Source organism: Temnothorax americanus, unplaced genomic scaffold, assembly GCF_048541705.1.
Source record: "Temnothorax americanus isolate GAGA-0224 unplaced genomic scaffold, ASM4854170v1 Scaffold25, whole genome shotgun sequence".
Taxonomy (NCBI): domain Eukaryota; kingdom Metazoa; phylum Arthropoda; class Insecta; order Hymenoptera; family Formicidae; genus Temnothorax; species Temnothorax americanus.
Genome location: NW_027509391.1, coordinates 1,025,973 through 1,051,979, shown reverse-complemented (window position 1 = coordinate 1,051,979; position 26,007 = coordinate 1,025,973). Strand labels below are relative to the sequence as shown.

The 26,007-nt window shown below is 39.1% G+C and overlaps 1 protein-coding gene and 1 long non-coding RNA gene across 7 annotated transcripts in view; one reads left to right on the top strand and one right to left on the bottom strand.

Moving 5' to 3' along the window:
- The window catches only part of LOC143898946 (uncharacterized), a 55,105-nt gene that overhangs the window by 9,017 nt on the left and 20,081 nt on the right, over window positions 1-26,007 (top strand). The window lies entirely within an intron of this gene.
- Window positions 8,310-26,007, bottom strand: part of LOC143898945 (uncharacterized) — a 198,786-nt gene continuing 181,088 nt past the window's right edge. For all 6 annotated transcript variants that reach the window (XM_077408760.1, XM_077408761.1, XM_077408763.1 and 3 more), the window contains one exon: window positions 8,310-16,311. In XM_077408760.1, the coding sequence (XP_077264886.1) occupies window positions 16,000-16,311 (312 nt within the window). In that variant the 3' untranslated portion in view covers window positions 8,310-15,999. The remainder of the gene's footprint in view (window positions 16,312-26,007) is intronic.

The window sequence follows — 26,007 nt, the reverse complement described above, 5'->3', positions numbered from 1 at the left end:
TTATGAATACTTGAGGTAATGCTAAAACAATTTATTAGAAATTATTGAAGTAATAAGTAAAAAAATAAATAAAGCATCTATATATCTATGTATTTATAATATTGTGGCAGTCGCTATCCATGCAATTGAGTGGCGATTAAATAAGCGCATCAATTTGATCCTTCACTCCACGCTATCGCGAACATTCGATGCGTCGATGGTGATCGATGAGCGACGTCGGAAGAGCAATGTGGTAGGTTACGAAGCGCATGAAGCTGATAAAGAGCAAGTTGACTATCTACGCGTTCCCTGCAAATTCTGTATCCACCGGCTCTGGTGGGTTCGTCTCGCTGGGGGTAGTAACAGTGACGAAAGGAGTGTATCAATCTTTCGATATGCTCGAGAAAGTCACGTAGCCGAAGTTATTCACTTTATTTTTCTACTCACACTTCTCCCCAACTTCCGTTGCCAGCCTCTCTCTCCGCTCTCCTCATCTTCTCCTCGTTTCCAGCTGGCTTTTTCTTACCAGCTCCGCTTCAATTTTGTGTGTGTTGCACCGATAAGTTCTTTCTTGCAATCGTGTTACTTGTAACACATGTCCCGATCGCGTTATTTCCCACGTGTTCTATCCCTTCGGCAATTTTTCGCGAGCTACACTCCAGGATAAGTCTCTCGTTAATGATACCGATTTTTTATAAAAGTTAGATAAAATTCTTAATACCGAAATAATATCATGTGCTTTAGAGTTTTTAAACGAACAACGATTAACGGTGCACGCGCGAAGCTGCAGTAGAAAAAGGCAAACGCGCGCGCTCATTGTCAGACGCGCGCAGTGGTAGAGGTAGGTTTATGCACCGACTCGCGCTATTATTTCTTTCGCGCATTAATGAACACGGAAAGTAGGGCTCGTTAATCACGTTCTATTATTCACATTTTAGCTGCAAACTTTTCTTGCAATTGTTGCAATTTTTACTCCGCCGCCCTACGTATGTTCCACGCTATTTTGTCGAACGGCGATGTATTCGGTGATCGAAAAAATTGCTTTATTTTCACGTTTTGACTAGACGTGACTGAAAAAGTTATTTTTGTGGACCAAATGAGATATATTCTCTTAATTTGATAACCAGACGGATACAATTTGATATAATATTCGCGTGATAGCTGCGAAATGAGAATGTGGAAAGATGAAATTGAATCAGCCGGTTTAATTGACGAACATTGCAAATGAAAGCACGGCGAATTCCATCGACGTAGGAATTTTTATTTTCCGTATCTGCATACGCGATTTGCATCGCATTGGCCGCATCAACCGTAGTTTTGGATTTAATCTCGAATTTGCCGGAAACTCGGTGGCGACGCGTATTTCGTAAAATAGATTCATTACATTCTGTGTACTTAATATAATTTCACATTGTTCCGCTAATCTGAATCATAATAATTAGTCACTAATTTGCATTATATATATATATATGTATATATTGCTTGTTTTTCTCCTTAATCACGACAAATTTCCTCTATCTGTATTAGGTACGTTGTAATCACGATCCTTAATTATCTCATTATTAGTTGGATTTTGCATTTGCATTCCGTCGGTATTGATCAATTTCGTACGCATTATTTGCGTTTTTTTGCCTACAAAATTATCGTTATCGTTTATTCAACAGATAATCATCGAATAATAATGGCTTTACGCCGGGGGTTATGGAGTAATCTGCAAATAAAAAAACATCGCTCGATTTGATCGGCTCTCGGGTAAGATCAAATCCGATGTAATCGGAGAAATGGGAATTACAACGTTATTGCACGATCGTCGAATTTCGACTATAGCCTGTGTAACACGACAACGCTATACCTGCCGGTGAGCAAACTTCTGCATTGGGGGTCGTGTAACGGGTTGTTTGAACATCGTAACGGTGATATTTCTGCACGCACGCGAATATAACATAGAGATTATAGACGACGTTATTACGCTCGTGCCGCGCGCTATCGCGCGACTCGCGTAATCCCGCCATTGCAATTGTTTTTAACGGCTTTAATCAGCGTCGAATATATTCCACCCCCGCGTTAAATTACGCGCGTTGCGCGAAAGGCCGATGCGAGAGTATTTATTAAACCCTGCAACAGCGAAATCAAAACTGCAAATTGCTATACGAACCGCAAACACACACACACACACACACAAATAGTCAAATCTGTTTAATATATACTATATATATATATAAAAAATGTAAAATAATCTTTTTATTAGTTGAAAATTTTTCGTAAGCTCATAATTCTGGGGTTTATTTTCGACAATGGGAAAATTATAGTTCGATATATTAGTAAATTTTCAAAATGATTATTTCTAAAAATTTTGTTATTTGCCGTTTTAACGTACGGCGCGGTAACGTTTTAATTTTATCTGTTTTAGTCGCGATGTCTCCTTTTTGTAACTTTGTTAAGACAAAAATCGGTTAGATCCGAAATTCTGTAAAATATTACAGTAAGCTCGTAAATGTATTTTACGGACGTGAGGCACAGTTAATCGCATCGACGCCGCTGCTTGCTAAATATATGTTCAAATTATAGCAATATTTACTGACTGGAAAAATTTTCGGTTTGCGCATTTATGCAGGCAGCGAGGCTTAATCAAATTCCGCGCTTCAATCAATTTTTGCGCTCGGTATTGTGCGTGACGATTTTTATTTTTTATCGCACAGTTTTAGGTATATGAAACATATACATTCTTTTTTATTTCATTTCGCGTATAACGTATTCATTTCTACACTGGATTGTGATACGTGATCGTGTATTCGTTACAACGGCATATTACAACGAAATTAATGTTTACTCGGGAAAATTCGTTACCTCGGTAAAAAGCCGCCTGCTCTTCGAGCCGATTTGCCGTATCGTGGATACAGCGTTTATCTTGATAATAAGACCTAAGGGGGTACCACGCGCGGAAAAGCTGGCACGTATCCAATATTCTCCGAGACAAATAATCCCAGGTGTTTGCCAACATTGTTTAATCTCGCGTGACGCTATCAAATACACCCGACCAAATCTCCCATACCGCGGCGCTAATTCGTTGTAAAATGACACAGCCGCGGGACCCGCCGCGGAAAAGTGCAATCGCATCATCCCTGTGAAATCAGGAGATTTGCATGCCGCGCTATCGCTATTACTCGGTCTCTGTCAGCGTCAAATATTTCGTTATTTCATGTAACGCGTCACTATAATTATACAATAAGCGAACGGAGAATAAAAGAGAATGACAGCGCTAATAGACATGTAGACAAGCAGTAATTTAACATGATGGAAACGTGAAGTTTCAGACGAAATATATAATTAGAACGGCCAAAGTGTTACGTATTTTTTGCAAAATCGCGAATTTTTTTAAATGAAAATATTACTCATAATTTTATTTAAATAGCAGTAAAAAATATTCTTTCAAGAATCTAGTAATTTTCCATTAACTTAATATTATATTAAATAATATTTATGTACATTCTTGTATCTCCGATGATACGCTACATTCTATTTGAAGGCCACATAGTGAGCAAACATTTCATTTTCATACTACAGAATGTCTGTTTTTAATATCTCATAAAATTATATCTTTCTTAATATATATATATATATATATATATATATATATATATATATATATGCCACCGCGTATAAGTTTCGGCGAGTTCGGTTGTTCACTTAGGAAGGTCAAGATTCATTAGTTTGACTTAGGAACGTCAAGGACGGGCAACCCTTGACATACCGAAGTAACAGTCTTACATCGTTCTCGCGCTCGATCGGTCGTTCTCCGCGCTCCACGTCGACATCGTTGAATTAAACGAATATTGCAAAATACCGAGAGATTGTACAACGTATAATAATGTCGCGCAAAATACTAAAACTGTCGTAATTAAACTCGTTCGCGGATGTGAGTTACAGGAATCGTTACGACTTACGATCTTGTACATTACTTTATGTTATTGCTTTCACGTTGCGATTACACGGATTGTTGTTTGATTTATTAATCCAAAGAGACCGTACAGTTTTTGTTTCGTCGTAAACTTTTTTCCGCGTTGGGACTTGGGACATGAACGTCGTGTCGCGAGAATGTATATAGTGCGACTAGTGAAGCTGACTTCATGGAAGATGTATGTTCCGAGATGCAGCTGCAACACACGTCGAAAATTGTGTCTTAATGTTTAATTTTAATATTTTTGGAGTAAAGAGATATATCAGTTGTTTCATTAATCAATAATCTTGCATATATTAGATTAGTAATAAATAAATTTTTTAAATTGTTATTTAACTATCGCTTATAGACGAACGTATCTTTTTTTACGAATATTATTTTTTAACAAATGCTTTTAAGTAAATATAATTGCCAAAATAACTACTAGCTGTCTAGCAATTGCTGCATTCGAATACTCCATTCGTATAACTGTGAAATAGCGCGGATCGCAAATTGTTGTTAACGTTCCGGCATTGTTATTTATTACGTGGTTTACTGAAGCGCGGCAAAACACGCGCTGATCATGCGGCCGCGAGAAAACGCATAGCGAAACAATCCTAATCGCGTCAACGTGGATAACACATGGAATTTCCGATGCTGTGCCACTATGCTGCCAGTCGGTTAAATGAATACTGACGCGCGAAACGAACCTTAATAGCGTCACACGTGATTGCAATGTCGAGACGCCGCGTCGCGTGTACGCGCGAATTATCTCCGGTTTTGCTTTATCGATGTTTCGCGGTTTTTTCGCGGAGAGAGAGAGAGAGAGAGAGAGAGAGAGAGAGAGAGAGAGAGAGAGAGAGAGAGAGAGAGAGAGAGAGAGAGAGAGAGAGAGAGAGAGAGAGAGAGAGAGAGAGAGAGAGAGAGAGAGAGAGAGAGAGAGAGAGAGATTGTGGCAACGCGCATTATATGAATTCCGCGCGCGCCAGAGATGCTTCATTTCCCGTGCACGCGAATGAATAAGAATTATTTCGCGATATCTGTCGCGAGAGAATTTATTTGCGAGAGGATTGGCGGAACATTTTATAGTTTTCGATGCATCGTTTGAATTTCTCTGTGATAAAAATTGCATTTAATCTTTACCATGATTGGTTCTCTTTCAGTCGGAGCAATTTCAAGTTTATTTATCTACAAACTAAAAAATGATTATCTTGGATGAAGCGCATGATGCGTTTCATCCAAAGAAACGGCTGTTCGATGCAGATCGTGGTCATTAATCTACCGCTGTCGTGAACGCGCGTTGCACGCCGTAATGTATGACGTAAAATCGACGCTCGATATACAAAACCGCGTGCATTTCGTTGCGGCCAATTTCACTTGTTGTTATTCGGTCGTACTTGTTACGTCTCATTAATCGCAACATCCATCTTTCTTACTTGCTTGTCGGATCCGTGCAATGTGTATTTCACGAACGTGATTGTTATTTATCAGTTATACTTTTTACTTCAATGTCGAAGAACGACAATTGCAACGCAATTACAAAAAAAAATCCGCAAAGTGTTTAATCAAAGTCTTACTCTTTTGTAAATTAATTTCTAATTGTTGTTACATGTCTGTATACTATATTCCAATATATAGTATCTCTCGTGACGTAATAGTTTTAAGAATTAATATATAAATACCAGATTTGATCAGTATAGATTTTACACGGCTCGATAAACTTGGAACAAGCCGTATTTTTTACGCGCAAAGTCCCTAACTGGCTCGACTGAAACGTGCGCGAAACGTTTATCCAGTTATGCAAATCCGACGGTTTGCCCTTAAAATTTCAAGTTTCGTACGGTGAACGGAGACCTTTTTACCCGTTCGCTCGGCGAGTTTAAGGTACAGACTTTTTCGTGCCTTTACTCAACTGACAAGTTTGCCGCAGTTTGCGCATTCTGCCGTATCGTTAAAGTTTGCGATTCTCTCTGTTGTTCTTCCGTTTCCAGCCTCTTATTTCCGCACGTCGTTGCTGTCGGACGTGGCACGATGATATTTAAAATTTATACCATTTTCACGTCCGCAACAACTTGTCAAACACTATCGCATTATTTCCTGTTATGATACGATCAACGTTCTGTTAGCCGAATAAGAACTACCTTGAAACTCGTTTTATGGTTGATTTTTTAGTTCTTTTTATTTCATATTAAACTTTATCTGCGAGAATATGGAAAGGCTACTATATTATTTTAGTTTATATTTAGCGTGCACCTTATATATTTCGATATTATCGATAATATTTGATAAATGGGATTGATATTTTTTTCTCAAAGCTATAAACGATTACGTTAAAAAAAAAATAATTATAATAGTTTGTTTGAATAATATTTATTTATAAATTGTTTTAGTGAATTATACAAGAAAAGCGTAGAGAAGCTTAACTATTTGCAAATGACAGCGGCATTTTAAAACGGTGTTATGCTTTCACAATCAGATATATCGAATATCGTGCGCTTCGAGTTTCCGATGACATGCTTTTAACGTCATCACCGATAATAATGCTCTTTTCGACATTTTGTGGTACCGTAAACTGATAAAAAATTTGTCTTGGACGCTTTTGTAATTGGTATCGTGGTCGCCAGATTTTTTTCGCGAGAAAATTTTTTCTGCACCAGGAAATTGTACGTATTATATAAAATGCTGCGTATAAAAAATAAAGAACGTGCAGAAAAATAGAAACATAATATTTTTGTCATACGTATAGAATATCGCAGACCGAATCTCTTTAATCGCAGATTTTTTGATAAAATTTTAAAGGATTGTACAAAACGCAAAAATACTCCACCATTGTAAAATAAAATATCCTAAAAATTAACCAGAAAATGTATTAACACTTTTGATCGCGAATACTGAAATTCAATTTTGACGAAAGTCACTTAATTTGCACCGTTAAATAATTGTTGATGCTTCGCGACTCATTGTCATTGTGAAACAACTGGCATTTTCTTTGTACTCATTGTTGAGAGAGCATCCGGTGGATCTGCAATGTTTCATAATGTACGTGTATATAAGGGAGGGCATTTATCGTATGCATTGCATTTGTGTGCAGGATGCGAGCGTCGTTCTTTGCACGTAAATGTTTATGTATGCTTATGTATGTGTGCGCGCGCGGAATTGCATGCAAATGTACATCCTTTCGCGGATACCATGCGCAAAAATAATGTGCATACACCGAGGAGCGTCTGCGCCAGCCCGCATTATGCCGAATCCACTTCCGTTTTCTTCCCGTAATCTTGGTCGCGCGCACACGTTATGCCCCGGTCACGTTCACCGTTTTTACGATCGCTCGAGGCGGCATTTTGCGTTTTGCCCAAGTAGCGTATTTCGTTTTCTTGCACAAGGAGCAATGGCAATAAGTGCGCATACGCAGGTGGCATATACAGTAAAGATACGTACGAAAACGACCGCGATAAGTTGAGACAATTTATTCACCGTGCGACGTAATTTAAAGCCATTTTAATCGTTAAATAATCCTGATTAATCCTGAAGAAGTTTAATTCGATTCCCATTCGATCATAAGCTCCAGATCTTACGCTTTTACTCTTGTGTTTAACAAATAATAATTTTCCCCAGTATTTTAAATCTAAAAAAATGTCCTTATATGAGAATAATTTCACATTTCCATTATTTTGGACTTTACGAAGTGTCACAAAAATCGTATATCTTTATTTATTGTTTAATTATTGTTACTATAATTATTAATATATAATTTAACATGTTGCTCCAAGTGTCAATATTTTCCTCTCTCGTATGTTGGTACATCACTTTCTCTTTCGAACGGCAGTAACATGTTATCGAATTATTGTCTCGACGAAAATTGGAGCATATAACGTGAGACATCGAGCAGAAATCCAGCCGTATCGTAAAAGGAGCTCTTTTAACTTAATGTCATGGAAACTGGAGACCTCAGTCGAGTTTGGTAACACCATCACGTACACATGCTCACATGTGGATTCTGGTTTATCGGTTTCGGTCTTGTTTAACGGCGGGTTCCGCTGCTACCGTCTAGTTATCTCGCGCAGAAATTTTATTTCGTATCTAGGTTAGCATTTAAACGAAACTATTATTCTACGCAATAATAATTTACGTCCAAATTTTTATTAAGTATTTGTGCGATTAATTCTTTGCGTATGTTCTGTTGTTATTCTCAAGTTTCTGCGAGCCAGAACATAAAAGTAACAAAGCAGGACTGAGAATTTATACATTTTGTATTTGTAACCACGTTGAAAAGTAAAAAAATATAATTATGTTTCTAATCTCGACGGAGTTGTAGTGCAGTGCGAACTTGAGCGAAGTCTTGGATGAGGAACAAAGAAATATAAGATTTGTACGTTATTTATGATATTCGAAGTTATGTTTAATTCGTCCAATTTATTTAGTACGCTATATCGTAGTAATCTCCCTAAGAGAATAAGGTTCACAAATCAATCGGTAAATCACAGCTATTTCGACGTGACATAAATCTAGGTGAATCTATATACAGACGAGCGAATGAATCCGTAATTTACCGGAGAAACGTATGCGGAGATATAAATCGTATGAACGTCGACAAATAACACATATCACAGTAAACACAGTAATAGATGGATGTGCCGAGGAAAAGCTTTAGAAAATGAAATGTCCTCCCGATAATCGTGAGATAATCGATAAGTTGTATGCTGTCGTAATAACTTCGTCGTTCAATTCGCCAGTTTAGCAAAAACGTATGGTCTAACCTATAAAATATATCCAATGATATATAATTATATATATATATATATATATATATATAATATATTTATATATGTACGCGTGAAACACTCCGACAACTTACAGTGGCAATTATTGCAATATATAATAATATATATATACCTTTTTATATTTATATATATATAATCTTTGAATCTCTCGTTTTTCTTCCTCAATATATTTATCTTACAATTAATATATTACTTACATAAACGTCCACGCGATTCTGTGCATTGCACTTTGAAGCTTCAACCGCCTAGCAGGCACGTCGCGTCGGCGTGCGTACGCCGCACGCATAGTGCCCGCATGGTTTACACACGCGGTCGGAGAGATTTTCTCTCTCTCCTGGGGCTCCTTACATTATCTATACTTACATTGCACGAAGAGTAACTCGTTCCCGCTTTCCACGTTCACGCCATGGTGTATGGTCAATTATGCTAATCGCTGACTGCACTTAATCGAAATAATTAATTGAGTACTCCGCATCGCGAGATCGCTTCTTTTATGTATATACGTACGTATATGCGAGATGTCCCGTTGCTATCTTCCTCTCTTAATGAGGTACATTCTGCGTCATATGAATTTCTCAATCTATTCGTCTACCTATATTATTTTTTAATAAAAAATGAGACATTTCGCAGTATCTTTTAATTGTCAGTATTAATGTCCAATACTCTATAATTAGTATTAGATTAGCATTAATTAAAAGCAATTATTAATATTAATTCAAATTAATTTTAATAATTATTAATGAAGTCTCATGGTAAAAGAAAATCTATTTGATTTAACTGAAATCGATTTGTGATATAAAATGAAACTTTTTAATTTTTACTGAGAAAGAACATACCCCCTAAATTTATTAAAAGATTTGACAGCAATAGAAGAGCGACGGGACATCTTGGGCATGTGAGTTCCTTAAGAAGTATTACTTTAATCTTTCATCGTGATGACGTTTACCGCTACAGTGTCCCTAGCATAATTTTTATTTGAGTTACCACAAATCGCAATAGTGCATCCGTGAGCTTGAAAATACGAAATGCGACGAGTAGAAGGTGGATCCGTTCGCGTTGGATTCTGTTCACTATATGCTATTGCTTGTCAAATTTTTGACAGATTTTATACAGTCCCGCCTTTCTTGTGAACTCGATAGTTCTACATGGTTGGCCGAAACCGTTCGATCGATCTGAACTTATCGCGGAACAAATTACTGTGAATTGATGTAATTTTGACTATCCGGAAGAAAGTAGATAGAGACGTTAATTCATTTTATTAGGAAAGTCGCCCAGCTCCTTCGGAAAACTGACAATTCTTAACGCAATGGAGGATAATTGGGAATCTCGAGTGCTCAGGAAAGTTTAATCCAACTCGAACGTAATCTCGTGAACCTCCCTTCCCTCCTTCAGGTGCCGGCGGACCTTCGCGATCCACGATTACATCGAATGAATACCTTTTGAATACGCTACACGTACTAACGAGATTCGATCGTGGCTCGCGAAGGCGTTCTTCTATAATTACAGGGGGATTAACACTTGTATTAATTAAATTAATACTTTATCGATTTACATGTTAAACTCCGTATCGCTAGAGGGGCCCTTTATTTCCTATCTAACGCTCTCGTAGACCGGCAGCGTACGTTTTATGTGTGCTACGTGTACTTGTGTAAGTGAGCGTATGTGTACGTGTGTGACTATCGCCACATCGCGCGTGGCGTCCGCAGGGTGTTCGTGTTAAAATTTCGCTATTTGATCTATGGACACGTATTCGATAACTCGCCTATAATCAATCGTAACTGAAATTACGCGAGAATACAACGCGAAGCTGCAAAAAAAAAAAACGTATGTAAAAACGTACGTTTTTTCACAATTTTTTGAAGTCGTAGTTTCTTTTCTACCGCTATGCGGAATTCGTGTGTAACGAGTAACGAAAGAAATCGGTAAAACGTGCGAAGTAGAGAACGCGTTTCGAGTACGATAGCTTTTCGTGGGCTCTCGGTTGCTCGTCGTTCCATAAAATCGAAATATCGATCGTGCCCGGACAAAGAGATTCCGCTTTGCTCTTCGATCCATGGCACGATTTTATCGAATTCGCTGACACACTTATAGTTCGGCGAACAGAAGGAATGTATACGACTGCGTTAACCCGAACGACGTGTGCGGGCATATGTAAATTCGCGCGACTTAGGAATAAAAAATAGCTTTGAATTTATTTTCTTGTTCCTCTCATAGATTGATTTTAACATACGTAACTTTTAGACCGAAGGACTTCGGGATCTATTGTAATATTTTTTTTACTTGTAATTATAATATGTTTCTATGAATATGTGATTTGATTTTGATAAAAACTTGAACACGGACTCGTTAAAATCATCTTAAGAATCTTATAAAATATACTTTTCGACATATCAAATAATTATCGTGGCAGTGTCTACTTGGATGGCTAAGGTTTCACTCTTCCTGACGAAGATTATTTTATAATAAAGACGCGTATTTTTCAGCTACGCATCTCTCCTTTATTTTTTACATGAAATTGAGAAACATAGAAAATCGAAGAATTTAGAAGAATTAGAATACGTTGAGATATCAAATCTCCCTCGTGTTTGAGATATGAATTTTACATGAGTTCATATTTAATTATATAATGGCAAACAACGAAAATAGCCGAGGATCGTAAATATTCCAGGCTGCATTGTTTTGAGCTTTGCTTACATCCGTAAAAATAAGATTCAACAACGCATGGAGAGAGATAAAGTTTCCTTGGGAAATCCAGTAAAGGATTTCACGACGAGACGCAAATTTGTGGGATCCAAGCAGGATCTCGAGAACATTCCCTATAGTTGAAATCTTGCATGTCTCCGAATTTTGGTATTCGACAGACTGTAAAATTGAAATATCGACCTGCACTATCAAAATACTACTGCAGATACATTTTTTTTAGTTTCTTATTCTTCATACCACAGTTTTCTTTTAGATAACATAAAGTTTACAAAAAATTTATATTAAATCCCTTTTTTTTCAATTAACGTTAACTCCAAATTTATGCTACATGAATTCGTATATATATTCTTTTTTTTCGAGAAATCTCAATATAATTTTTCATGTCAAAAGATACACTTGATTTCTGCGCACAAATAATAAATTCGATTGAAAAACTTTCCGGTTTCTCATCTTGCAAAGAAATACAGAAATTTTGTAAAATTGCACGGAAATTTTGAAGAGAGTAGTTTTCGTCGTCGAAACAGGAATCGTTTACCGCGTCTAAGTTTCCGCTAGGAATCCATTTAAGTCTTTCTGGAGAACGCGAAGGATCTAGCCAGCACCAAAGAAGATCCTCGAACCTGCCTCCGGCTTTCGCGATTCGACGGCCCGTAAAATTGGGATATCGATCGATCGAGGTCGCGGCAAAGAAAATTTCTACCACTGTCGATTTAGGCGTTCACCTGGGACCAGCTGTGTTTCGCGACATCAATAACGTTAAGCAATCACAAGAACTTTCGGCAATGGGGACGTAACGCTCCGCGATATTATTGAAACGACATGTAATTCTGATGCAATTCGGATATCATTCTAAAACGGATATCATTCGATTAAATTAAATGTGTACGTGCACATCGTCACATGATGTTCGAAAATAGGACAAGGCGGTATTAATATTTTATAGAGAAAGAAACAACGTTTTAATTAAATTATCTAATTGTATAGGAAAATGAGTCTCGAATGATAATAACACTTAATATTCGCTCTGATAAATCGCGCGAAATAATGCATGATTACGTAAATTGCTCAATTGGAGAAATTAACTGTGCTGATGTTGAATTAGCAGTGAATTTTCTCTGCAATGTTTAAATTGCAAAAAATAATAATTTCATAAATGCAATAATGGCTGCAAAACGATGCTTTAATTGAGAGATGCATCAATCCAAACGTTTCGAACTGCTTTTATTGCAAACTTTATAATCGTTTCGATTTATCTTTAATGAAGCTACGTGATAAATCTGTATCTTGCTTGATTCACGAGAATAAATTATTCTCCGGAAATTTTAGCTGTGTCAAAATGTAGCTTTGTAAAACCGAATATTTAAATGTCAAAGAATAGAAAAAATATTTTATAGTGAAGTGCGTATGCATTTATTTAAGATCATGGAAGCGAATCTCATACGATTCTCATTTCATCGAAATACTTTGCTAAGTTTATCATTCTTTCGTAATCAAACTTTGATACTTAATAGGATTATCTTAAACCACTAGGATTTTATTATATAACAGATCTTAAGCAATAATAGACACGATAAACTGCTGTTTATCGTCACTTCTAACGATTCTCTCATATCGCGCGCATAAATATATCCAATCGGAAAAATTATACGTGCATGAGGAGAGTGTTCTTGGCAGTTGGCACTTTGGGAATGGCTTTTAAATACGTACGCCGTAATTTTCCGCGAATGGACCCAGGCAAATGTTACGCACACACACATACAGGCACAAAAATTCAGCCGAATATCGCCGAATACCGGAAGCGACATTTATACGCGTTGCAGAGCGTGTCCCTCTCGTGAACTCGTAAATTATTACAGCCAATAAATAACGCTCGGGTCGATGAGCGATAGCGATCAAAAGGAAACCGTCTCGTGATATATGTGTATCCTGCGCACCCTGCGGGGGATGGCTGCTCCTTCCATCTCTTAATCCAGACGTACGTGCGCTCATGCACGCGTTGGTATGTGTATGGGTTGTGTGATGTATTTGTGTGTGTGTTAAGCACATGGTAACGTGTGTCGGTGATGTGATATGTGCGGCGAGGCCAGTCGCGTTCATCCTTTTGTTTTCACTAAAGCACGCTTTCATTTATTTCCGTTAGTCACTCGCTTTCTTCGAAAGTTGGCCATCTTCGGTAATTTGCAACTTTGCGTGTTGCATCAAGCGAAAAATGATCCTGTCTGTGAATAGAATTGGTTCGATAATTCGAATAAAATTTAAATGCGCCGTTTCGACTCGTCCTCTGATCATTGAAATTTGTACAAATTTTGAATGAGACAAAAAAGTGCGTATATCTCTTAAAATATAACATCATAAATTCGTGCGTTTATCGCGCAAGTTTCCTCTCAAGAAATTAATTACTCAACGATAGAAAACTTGTACGCGATAGTTAACTTATATTTTCAAGGCAAAGAATCAAAGACACGGGAGTGGCCACTTTGGAAGACCGACGAGTCGCACCTTAGATACTATATAATATCACACCTACTTTCATTCTTGAAGTCAAACTTCGCGTCTCCACTTCGGTCACACATAACGTTTCTCCCTGCTTGCCCTGCATTTTTTTTCCTCTTTGCGGCTGCACGATTCAAGTTCGTTTCACTTTCTCTTTTCTCTGTCTCACACCTGCTCTCACGCGCACTCTCTTACTTTCCTGTCACGCTTCCTCGTCTCTTTTTATAGCTCGCGTCTTCTCCGAAGAGCGGTCGAATGGTCACCGCCTCTCGCGGAATCCTCTCTCTCTCTCTCTCTTTCAGGATTTTCTTCGTTTCTTCGTACGTCCGTGCTCGCTTCTCGTGACCACACGCCCTTTGTTGTCAGGCAGCGAAACACGTGAAACGGTTGCACCCGGCAAAGTGAAAATCTGTCGGATTCGTCGGACGATCGTACGTGATGACGCGAACAAAGATCGCCAAATATTTCGTCGAATTGTGCGTTTATGGAAAATTATATGCAATTTTACGATGAAACAATAATCATGCGTTAAAATTTATTCGCGGACAGAATGCCATAATGCGTGACCGATTATATTTGAAAAAAGAATTGGGGAAACATACGAAAGTTGAATTGTTTATTGGAAATTTCCGTTGAACAAATGCTGTGCTGTAACATAATATTAGTATACTAATTTTGGATTCAACATTATATGTTTTCATTACGACGACGTGAATGTATCGCTTTGGGTTGGATTTTCAACGTTATTTAGTCATTATTCAGGTTGCATGCAAATTGTTTTTGTCGAAATAATCACGAGTTTAAACTTTTACGCGATCCTGGTAAGGGAGCCTCTCTTTCAATAAAGTTATTATTTGTACCTATATAACTGTGCAACCGCGCATTTGCAATTTTGCAATGTGAGATATCTGAATTATTAATCTCGTTTTGTTGATGCCGGTACGGCAAATCCATTTATCGATTTATACGTAATTCGCATTTCGCCGTGGTGTTGTGACTTATACGCGTTTCGGTAGTTAATCTCATGCGTGTCGTAAAACGGAATTTGCACGCGCGCTACGCTAGAATTTATATCTCCGCGGTACGACATGCATGCTATATGAAGTACGGCTAGTTCTGTCTAAACCCCACGACGGTAATTGTCGGAGTATAAAATAGAACGGACTTTATTACGAGAATACAGTGAAACGCGTAAGCACGACTTTCGAAATTTACATTAAACTTTATTTAAACGTCGGAAAAGCTTGAAATCTTAACAAATTTAAGAGAATACGAGGTTAAAAATTGTAATTTTTTTTATTACTATTTAACAATTTTACGATCGAGCTATCTGACTCGTGACATTTACATTTAATCGTAAAATCTTGAAACTTCAATGAGAAGTTAATGATTGCGAGCCGAAATCGAAGGGAACTTTAAAGAGTCTCCCGGATCTGGAAGTCGTTAAAAAGATTAGGGGTTAAATATGATAAGGAGAAATCGAAGGGAGATAGAAAGAGAAAGAGAGAAAGGAAGAGAGAAACCTCCATGAAAATTACGGGGAAACTTTCAAATAAGTACTCGTCGAACACGGGAAATACTGATCTAAAAAATTTCTTAGATATGCGAAGGTGTGCGTTTGTCTAATCATTTCCTATCAAAATTACCACGCGATAACATTGACCCCAAAACGATCCCTTCACTCTTCATATGAAGTGTATCTGTATACTAAAAAGAAATATATTTCACATGACAATAAAATAAGATATAATAATTAACATAACTAAATAATTAATGCGTCATAATAATTAACAGAAATTTATTCTTTTATAATCGCTATATACGATCGTCTTATCTCAACGAGATTTTCTCACGTGCCTTTTAAGGTTTTCTGAGCAATCTGTTGACAAGCAAATATGACAGTAATGCATCGCTGAACGCGAAAACGTGGTTGGACCGAGAGCGAGCTGATCGATCAATGATTCGCCTATCGTCGCTTAATCGCTAAGCCTAACTTTATATTTAAGGATCGGACAACTGACACTGAACCTGTCGCGCGTTTCTGGAGCGGGCGCCACAACGTAATTCCCATGCGAGGAGGCCGACTCACGCGAGGAGGCCGATAGGTCACGTTGTGAGCAAAACAAGCGCGAGGATCGCCGTCAGCAGTGGAGCGAGGATGCCGGCGCGGATGCTGTGTGCAGCCGCGTGTACATATATATCGCCGGCGCTGAGCCTCTGGTTGTTTACGTATGCCTTCGACACCTTACGCTCGAAATCGAATACGCGCGAGCCGACTTCGGCGATGCATTTGATCTTGATCTGTCCCATCGTGAAATGCCGAGGCTCGATCATCAATCGCAGCCCCAGGCTGTTGGGAATGTCTCCGTTGCTCGTGGGCGACAACGGCGGGTGCTGGACAATGTTCTCGAGTGGTACCTGCAACAAATACAATTGAAGCAGTTTAATAAAAAGCAATTTCCGGCGACGTAGAAATTGAGGCTGGTCCACGAAATTCTCTCTCACGAAATAATGGAAACAAATAACTCTGGCGTCTGGACTTAAGTAATGAACTTAAGTAAAAGAACTTAAATATTCTTGAAATACGTGCAGATATTAGCATATTGGATTGAGTAGGAAAGAATTTCGTTGAAATTTTTATAAACTATATTTGTGTAGTAGAATACTAAATTTAAACTGTTTCTGCGAGAAACATTGTAGAGCTATAACTTCTAGTAAGATTCGTCAATATAGTTTATCTGGCAAAAAGGGTGATTATGTTGCTCTAGCTTTGTCCATCGTTAAAACAAAATAAAAAACGACACGAAGAGATGCCATCTAATTTCGAATTACATAAATAGTTTGATAATTACCTAATTATAACAAATGATTCTATATATAATTATCTTTTTATAGCATTTTAAATATTTAAACTGAAAAAGTGTTCACGTACTATATTATCTCTTTTATCCTCAAATTCTCTTAAGTAGTTCTAAATATATCGAACAGTTCTATAACGCAGTTCTAAAATATGGAATATTATCATATAATAACGATAATTATTTAATATAACAGGAGACTTTCCGCGTCTAACTACGTGATTATATAAAGAAAATGGATTAAAAATTGATTTGGGAATTATATAATCCTCTTTTAATTATGCACTTTTATGTAATCGCTCGATCGATTTCGATAATTGCCAATTCAAATGTTACCCCTTTTCGGTGTATATTAGGGATCGTATTATGCGGATGTTAAATATACACGATGGTGCGCGATGGTAATAAGAGGAAAATTACGTTGAAAGTCGACACACCGCGAATCGTTTGTTACGCGCCGGGCTGTACCGAAAGAAAAGCGGCGGCTGGTCGGCGTGGCCGCGGATGAGAAACGAGCTCGCTGAAATTTTTGTCTCGCGTGCTGTTAAAGGCGAGCTTTTCTTTCAGGCCGAGGCGAGAGAGCGAGAAAAATTGACTACGTCCGCTTTAATTTCTGACGGCGGATAAATTCACGTGTCAGATCATTTCTCTGTTCCGTTAACCGAATTTTTTCGACTATTATTCTATCGACTTCCTATTTTACACGGCGCATTGTTTCTCACGGCGAAAACCGTCGGCTATTGTGCGACGCGAGAAAATAATTGCTTGCAATTTTGAATACCTCGCGTCTTCTGATATGCGGAAGATGGCATATCTTAATCTTGCAATCATTAATTAACGTCGAGAGTATTCTGACGATTACACGTATTAATGTAAACAAATTTTAACCAGACACGTAAAGTTTCTATTATTCGTAAATAATGACTAATGACTAAAATTCTGTTGAACATTATAGGAGATTTGTATCTTCCTACTTAGAACTTTCTTTCGGCTTCAATGAACAAACTTTCACAGAAATATGGAGATAGTTTTCCGTAGTTCGCCGCTTCAGTATACGGCAAGCGATATCGTTAGGGGAGTTTCGAAAGACTTGGACAGATCATAGGATCGTCTGCGAAACGCTGCAGGACGCATACATATGCAGCGGACGATCAGCGGGCGTTTGGCTTTAAGCGCGTTCAACGTTAACCATAAGCCGTGGTACGAGCCATGTAACTAATCGAACTAGCACATTGGACCGAGCCAAACTAACGTCCTCGCTTTGTGGCGAGGATCGCCGACTCCGAAGTTAAAGCCCCCCAGTCCATGGAGAACTACTGTTCGTAGATAATGCTCGGGTCCGGACCGTCTTACTTACCAATAACTTCCGCATAGTGAAACCGAGAATAATGGACGTTGCATGACACGAAATTTCGGTGTATAAAGCGCCGCGATGATCGCTGGGCGAACAATCGCGCGCATTATCGCTGCCCCCGCGTGAATAAAAATTATATCTGACGGATGTATTTTGTGTGCAAAATAACTGAAATGCACGATGTATGCTGATTGATAGTAACGAAAGAATTTGCTGAAACACGTCGCGCTGTAAAACTTGCATCATCGCTGTTTTCCTCTTGTTTTCCTTCTTTTTTTTTCGAAAATATCAGTTGTACGGTAGTTACATTTTGTTGCTCGTATCCATACCGGTCAGGTTTATTGATGCATTACACTGTTTTGTATTTTGCATTTTGCGCTACGCGGCGCACCCGAGTCTCTAAATGCGTCGAAGTGAGGATTTTAACAAATGTGCCAAAGCTGTTTCAATCGAATTTTATTGGCCCTGACATTTTTTTTTATTTATACGTTATTACGTTTTATTACGAGAGTCCGACTCTCGAAGCTTTTTGAGAAGTGTTTTGCATTTTACGCGAACGTATAATGACTGTATAAAATGTTACAGTGTGATGCGCGCTTATAAATTTCGACCCTATTAAGCCCTACCTTTCGCATGCAAATTTATGTTATGGGAAGTAATTTTGTGAATTTTTTAACCCCAATGAATTAATTACTGATAACAAACGTATAATAAATTAATACTGAACGGCTTATAATTATTAAGCGCGCTGATTACACTTGTACACCTTACATTATTTACATCAGCTTTGTTTTATCTGCAAATCGTCTTTTTCCAGCGCTAATTAGCGCGCTAAATATAGTACCGTTTAATTAAATTCGCATCTCCCGTCCGCGTTAAAATTTTACCGACATAATGTACGAGCATCGCATATCGCGAAAAAAGTGCTGGCGCTAATTACCCAAATCCTTTCATCGTGTAAATCGCATCAGGCTAGATTTCACGAGGGGCCTTGATTCGCTTATTCTCGCTTGATTGTCGGAGGCGATGGGACGCCACGACGGGTCCACAGAACGGAGACGTTGACAATTGTAATTGGCAATAGATTTCGGACGGACGATGACGGCGGCCTCCATAAACCTTTCGAAGGCAATCATTATCGGTGACAGGAGTTAATCGTCAGGGTGGGCTGGCTTGCGCGGGCGATATTTCAAGGCCGTTGTGTCGAGGCCGCGTCGCATCGCATCGGTTCAGCTCGGCGACGATTGGCCAACGTCATATATCAATGATTTATGCACGTCCGTACAGATACCGGAAGATCATTGTTCGTCGTTCGCACGGCGGCGCTCCGCGCATCTACGCTCTGCCGTTTCGCGTGCATTGTGCTCCGCCTTTTCACCGCGAACGGCTCGTCCTGTACGAACAATGTTTGCCGCGGAGTCCGGGGCCGCGGGCCGCGGCCATAAGGGCGATTTGACCGCAATTTCTGAAGGATCCCATTGTGCGATCGCCGATCGTGACCGGAATCCCGCGCGGGCAGACGCGCTCGCGACAATGGGAAACGATTGGGAAACCGTATGTGTAATATGCATTCCCGCGAGGAAACACGGACCTCCTGCATGCCGGGAATTTTTCAGTCGCGCGGTTTCGCGGCGTATCCAGGATTCGTACGTGACGAAAGAAACACTGGGATATATAGATCTCTCACAATCAGTTACATATACATTTTTCGTGTGTTATCATGTAGCCACAAATTGATAAAAATTTTTTTCCAGGGACAACTTTGAGACCGTCACTGATAATTTTTTACGTTAAATATTTCGAATAAATCTTAGAATTAAAAATATGAATTATCTTTCAATTGAAACTACCGCGTAATTATTCTCAGTCAGGGAAAAATACATTTCGACGGTTAATAATAACGTCGCACAAGTTCGTGCGAAACAATATTTTATTATTACAAATATTTTATACATACGACCATGCATTGTCAGCGCTAAATGGATGAGAAAACGCCAGGAAAATGGGATTTATATATGCTACTCTCGTTTGCTCATATTTCTCGACGGTGCGAACGACAACTTTCAGTGACGATGAAAATACGCGAGAATAATGAAGCTTGCGGTGCCGTGTGGACCGGTACGCGCGCGTGTAATTATATTTTTTAAAATAATTCTGTCCACACACAGAATTTATACCCGCCAGCTGACTAAGAACAGTGTAAATCCTCATTTCCGGCCCGGACATTGGTACGCAGGCTGTGCACGCATATTTTTGAAACAAAGTTTCTTTTGCGAAATTATTCAGGGAAATATCTCGCAGTTTAATTATGCACCGTTCCCTTTTCAGCAACGCTGTTCGTTTTTTTTTTAAGCGAAAATCGCGAGATGTTGCAAAATTAACTAATTTTACTCTTTCCTGAATCTTAATCTTTATTTACGCGGATTACGCTGGCACAGCACTCGCGAAAAATAATATTAGTCGGAACTTCCTACTTCTCGTAAAGGAAGATTTCTCGTTGTATCACTTTACACGGCTCTTTGCCTTGGCGTTTTACCTCGCGAGGCCCCAGAAAAACAATGTAACTCCACCGTAACATTGTTTTGGATGGCTTACATGATACGAGGAGCAAAGGCAGAATTCAAAACAACAGCGGGAAAGGTTTCTGCCTTGGGATACAGCTCATAGCTGATGTTAAAACAACGTTCCCGTAATATCTGCTTTAACAGCGCCTCCGGGTTACATCACGTGAATTGTAACGGCGCACGGTTTTATGCTTTGTGCCCGCGCGTTTCTTAATGCCAACGTAGCCGTGGCGTTTGCGAGAATAATCTAGACTTTACGAGCACATACCCGATGGGGCTTATGCGCACGAGTAACAAAGGTTGCACGTCTGCCGCTGAAAGATACGAATCAGAATTTGAAATGCATGCGCATGAAACGCATCGTAACGAAGCTCGCGAAAGACCGACATTAAAATTAAAATTATCTCAGGTTCAAGAGAGAAACGTCATTAATAGCCTCCCAGAAGAAATTAATTTCACGCACTCGCGATGAAGTTGAATCGTACCATTTTCTCCGCAATTTGATTCCCACTTTTGCGTTTGCGTTTGTAACAGCGAAGTAAAATCGTGTCGCGATGCTAAAGGGATTATCTGAGATTGATCTTCCGGGATAATGGCTGCGTTTCGCCGTTTTCATTAAAGCCGGCATTCATTATTCGGGCGCGAACAAACGGCGCGAAGGGGGGTGGACGTGGTATCGGGTCGCCCGAGACATATTTGTCTCGCAGAAGCGAATAACAATCGCACCTAAATGGTAATTCGTGCATGCCTGATATCGTTGATTTACGCGAACTGCGGCGACGGGCGTTACACTCGTCGCGCGATATTGAACCGTATTTACGAGTAACAAGTCGCGGGGAGATTCATGCCGAATTCGCGAATGTCATCTTGCGGCCCTGTCGCCGTAACAAGCACACCGCTTTTCAACGCTTGAATTATACGTGTCGACTGGCACGTCTCAGACCTCGTCATTCTAATGGATGGATCTTTACAGCGCGACACACGTATCGGTGGCTCATTTTGACAAGTCTAGATTTCTTGGTCGAAGAAATATTCCGTTGAGAGTGGCGATAAATAATTTCGTCAACGCTGGTATATTTGAATGTAACGCTTTATTTTTTCTGATTTTGAGTTTTTGAAAAAAAGATGGTTAAATTGAAGTAATTAAAAATTAATTCGCGAAATCGGGTTAAGTTCCCTGAAGAAGGCTGATCAGTAACGCGACTTACTCGCAACCTAATGTATAAGAGTATTAGTAGCTGAATCTGGGTATCCGGATGACAAGATAAAGCTCTCTTTGAAAATTTATGAGATGTCTTTTCAAGATGGGCCACATCGATATGGATAAGATTATCGATTAAGCGCGCAAACCTTTCAAAAGTTCTTTGAACCGCAAGCCCCTTTCGTAAGAAGCTAGTAATGAAACGTCCGTTCTCGTTAAGTTAGCTGGTGGCAAATTCACTTACTGGGCTCCTGCGGAGCTGGAATTGCGCACAAAATCCAATATAGGTTTTTGTCATCAAAGAAAGTACTTTTGTCTTCGAAAGCGCGTCGCGAAAAATATTACTTGAAAGATTCGCTAAATTGGCACGTCTAGAAATAGCAAGCCGCTTATTTTCAAATACAAATCTAATTTTCAAATTGTATACTAATTTTATATGAAATATATAATTTTCTGTAGCGATTTTAGCAAGACTTTACGCCATTTTGGGACAAGTATCATTATCCGCGTCGCGAGAGAGAAATATTGCGATACAGCGCGCATTTAGCACGGGAGAGACGCAATTGCGTCCGATTGAAATTATCCTCGTCGCGGATAAACGCGGATAAAGTCTCATCGTCGGAAGTCTCGGTTCCGTCGCCCGCGGCTGTTTCATTTCGCAATCGCGTTTAAACGCCGACAATTTTCCGTCTTAACGTCGCATACTAACTTCGCGCATTCAGTAGCCCGGAGACCGTCTAACTTGCGCCTCTTAAATCGTTTTGCATGAAATTATAAGACGTTTCATCGTTGTCGACCACAACACTGGGAGTTCACTCTCCTGATTACTTAAGAGAAGCACGAAGATGATCATGGTTTCATTTTCTGTCTTGTTTCTATTTATCGTTAAGTTCGTCCCATTGTGAATTAAGATATTTGAGAGCTTTAGAGACGCACGTTTGGTAACTATCTGAAAGTAGAGATCAATAATTTTTGGAAAGCTCTTTTTTAAATATCGTCATTGTTTATGTTTTTTCGTTATCTTATAATTATTAATTTTTGTTATCGAAATATTAATCATGGAAAAATTTTTTGTATGACCCATCAGCATCATGAAGGAACCTCACGCTCAGGCAGACGAGCCATAAGGCAATCTCAAAGCTGCAAGAATGTCGCGATCGCGAAATAAATCCCGCGGCGTTTACAAAGTTGCATCTTCCGCGCGAATGCATAAGATATTCACCCAAGTTACGCTTCGGACTTTGGCCAGAGTTCTTCTACGTCGCTTTATGCGACGCGTTTCTCAAATCGGCGAGGACGCGGCGGCGCTTTGTTATCAGCGTGTTTCCCCTCGTCCCTCGACACAACGAAACTTTTTCCCCACGCGCAATTTGCTGACGACAATGCGCCCCGCCGCGGGATTCGCCTGCAGGGCTTCGCGCCCGGCGTGTCTCTTCTCCCTTATCGTACTCTCTTTCTTAACGCTGAACTCTCGCCTTCCGCATTACCCCGTCCCACTATCTTCTTTCGTCCCGTTCCCTTCGTTCCCGGCCACCTTCCTTCATTTCGAGCATTTCGCTTGCTTGGTGTTTTCTACATGTTCTCTTTTCCTGTCCTGTAATCATATACCCGGGGAATATCGCGCTCTCCTCTTCAGGGCCGCCTTTGTTAACACGAGAAAAATATAACATCTGGGATGAAAAGGTGTCGAAAAAGTCGATGTAATAACGCATTCGCTCTCATCATAATCTAGTCCCTTTTGTACTGTGATAAATGAAAGGCAGTAGAATAGCACTCTTATATCTTTCATTTCTTGATACGTTTGCGATATAAGAAAAAAAATCTCACTTTTATTTTATGATGATTAAAACTACCCTTTGTTCGTTCATTATTTACATACATTTTCCTCCAATTGTGTTAATTTCTCATTAGATAAATTTATTAATATAAATATATATACAATGCATATATATTGCATATTAATAAATTATAACACTGCGGGAAATTAAATCGCATGAGAGCTCCAGCATGACCGTAAGTGTGCTTTGCACTAAAAATGTACTACCGCATTTCTCGATAGCGCCTTACGACTATCAATTTTAACGACTGTAGAGCGTATCTTTCCAAATCTTTTTAGCCCATTTCCGCTCTTTCTCTTGAACGTATCTGCATATGAAAAATGTATTTGCCCCGCTTTATATCCGTCTTCCGCTCGCGAATAAAAATGCGAATCATTTTTCGCTCGCTTACTACCACTCGCAAACTCGTAGGTAAAATATACGCCAGGTACATCGTCGCCTTCGCCATTTTTTCTGTTTCCTCTGCTCCTCCTTTCTAGTTTCTTTGATTATCCGCTTTACGACCTACATCCGTTATCTTTATATCGATTTCTTTTTCTTACACGCTTGTTATCTGTTGGTTTATACCTTTACCTACTTTTATACACACCTTTTTCAATGCATTTTCAGAGTTAATTTTATTCTTGTTTCTATGTGCATGTGTCTTTATTTAAGTATTGAATAATTTATAATTTTTTACTTACAAATTTTTTTCTCCAGTTACGTATCTTATAAATCTCGTAGACCATTATTTTATTATTTCGGTGCATGTTATTTCATTGTATTTTTAATATTTCCTGTATTCTGTATTATTCTTTACTTTTTATTTATGCTTTTCATGTCGCATTGTCCTATTTTACCGCGTTTTTCTTTCTTCCTCTCAGCATATTTACTCTGCGCGCGACTATACCTTTCTTTCAATAAGTTCAACCTCATTCTGCGGATGCAGAATAAATATATATATATCGCTTTTTCGCATATGATCACGTCCGCTTCCATTTCCTTCGAGAACTTCCGTGCTTGTCTCTTGACTTGGTTCCGGTTTCGCACACTTCTACTTTTTATTTGCTTCCGCGACGGAAACGCGACATAACTTTCTCCTCGCTTCCGTTTCTCCTCGCTGTTCGACTACTGAACAGCGTCGCGAATCGAGTCTTCTCTCCCGCGTCAGCGGTTGATTACACGCTAGAAGTTATCGTATACCTTTTCGAGTCTCGCCTCGATACTACACGGCGCTAAACACTGGATTTAATTTTCGCTCATCCCTTGAATAGTCGTTGGCGCGGTAACGCACTGCGGTTTCCGCTGAAGATTTGTTTTCCCACACTTGCGAGCTCCTCACGTTTCTCCGTCTCGGTGAGCTTTTGTCGTGTGGTCGTTTTACCTTTACTCGTTTGATCCCGTTGTTCTTCCCAGCAGTTTCCTCCTCGTTCTGTCCCCATCTCTGCCCGTCCCTTTTTTTTCCTCAGTTTCCATTGCGCCGACAGAGATCAAATAGCTAGGCTAGCCTGTGCCCAACCCGGATTCAGCCTGCTGGACCATCGAGAACACCATCAAGCGTACTATTGGTACAGGTTGGATCTAGGATGATTCTAACAATAAGATAGATTCCGATTGACTCCAGACTGGACTCGGAATGTTTCTTTGAATCTTTTCTTAGATTTTTTAAATTTTCGATGAATTTAAATGAAAAATATAATAGTACAGAAAGATACGTTACACAATATCAGTATTATTAATAAACAAGATGCTTTCCTTTCAAATTGCAAGTCTCAAAGAAAGATTTAAAGCGAGAAAGCATGTAATTATCTCTGCTTTTTTTATCTTTCGTTGAGATTTATACTTAAATGATATTATTTTGTGTTTTACACTCTACAAAAAAATATCATTTCTTTATATCTATCGTAATCATGGCATGTCAATATTTTTGTGACGATAATATTGATCCTGCCTTTATACAGGCTTCTCAACGTTGTCCATCTTTTCCCATTGTCGTCCATCTCCTCCCGTTGTCATTCCGTTACAAGACTTGATTCTGTTGTGCTGCTTCTCTTTTCCTCAAGGTTTTCATTTCCAGAGCAGAGATTAAATGGCGAAGCGACTACGCGGACAATCTGCCGGGCTTCGTGCGTTATTGAGTCGCCGTCTCCTCTTCTTCCTTCCTCTGCTTGGCTTTCATTTCCTCCCCCTTCGCAATTGCTTTTGTTATCCGTTACAGATCCACCGTGGAAAAAAATAACGATGTCTATTTAGTCGGCATTTTCCGCTGTTTCTTTTTCTCGCGATACAAATGCAAAAGGCTAACAATTACAATCTTCCG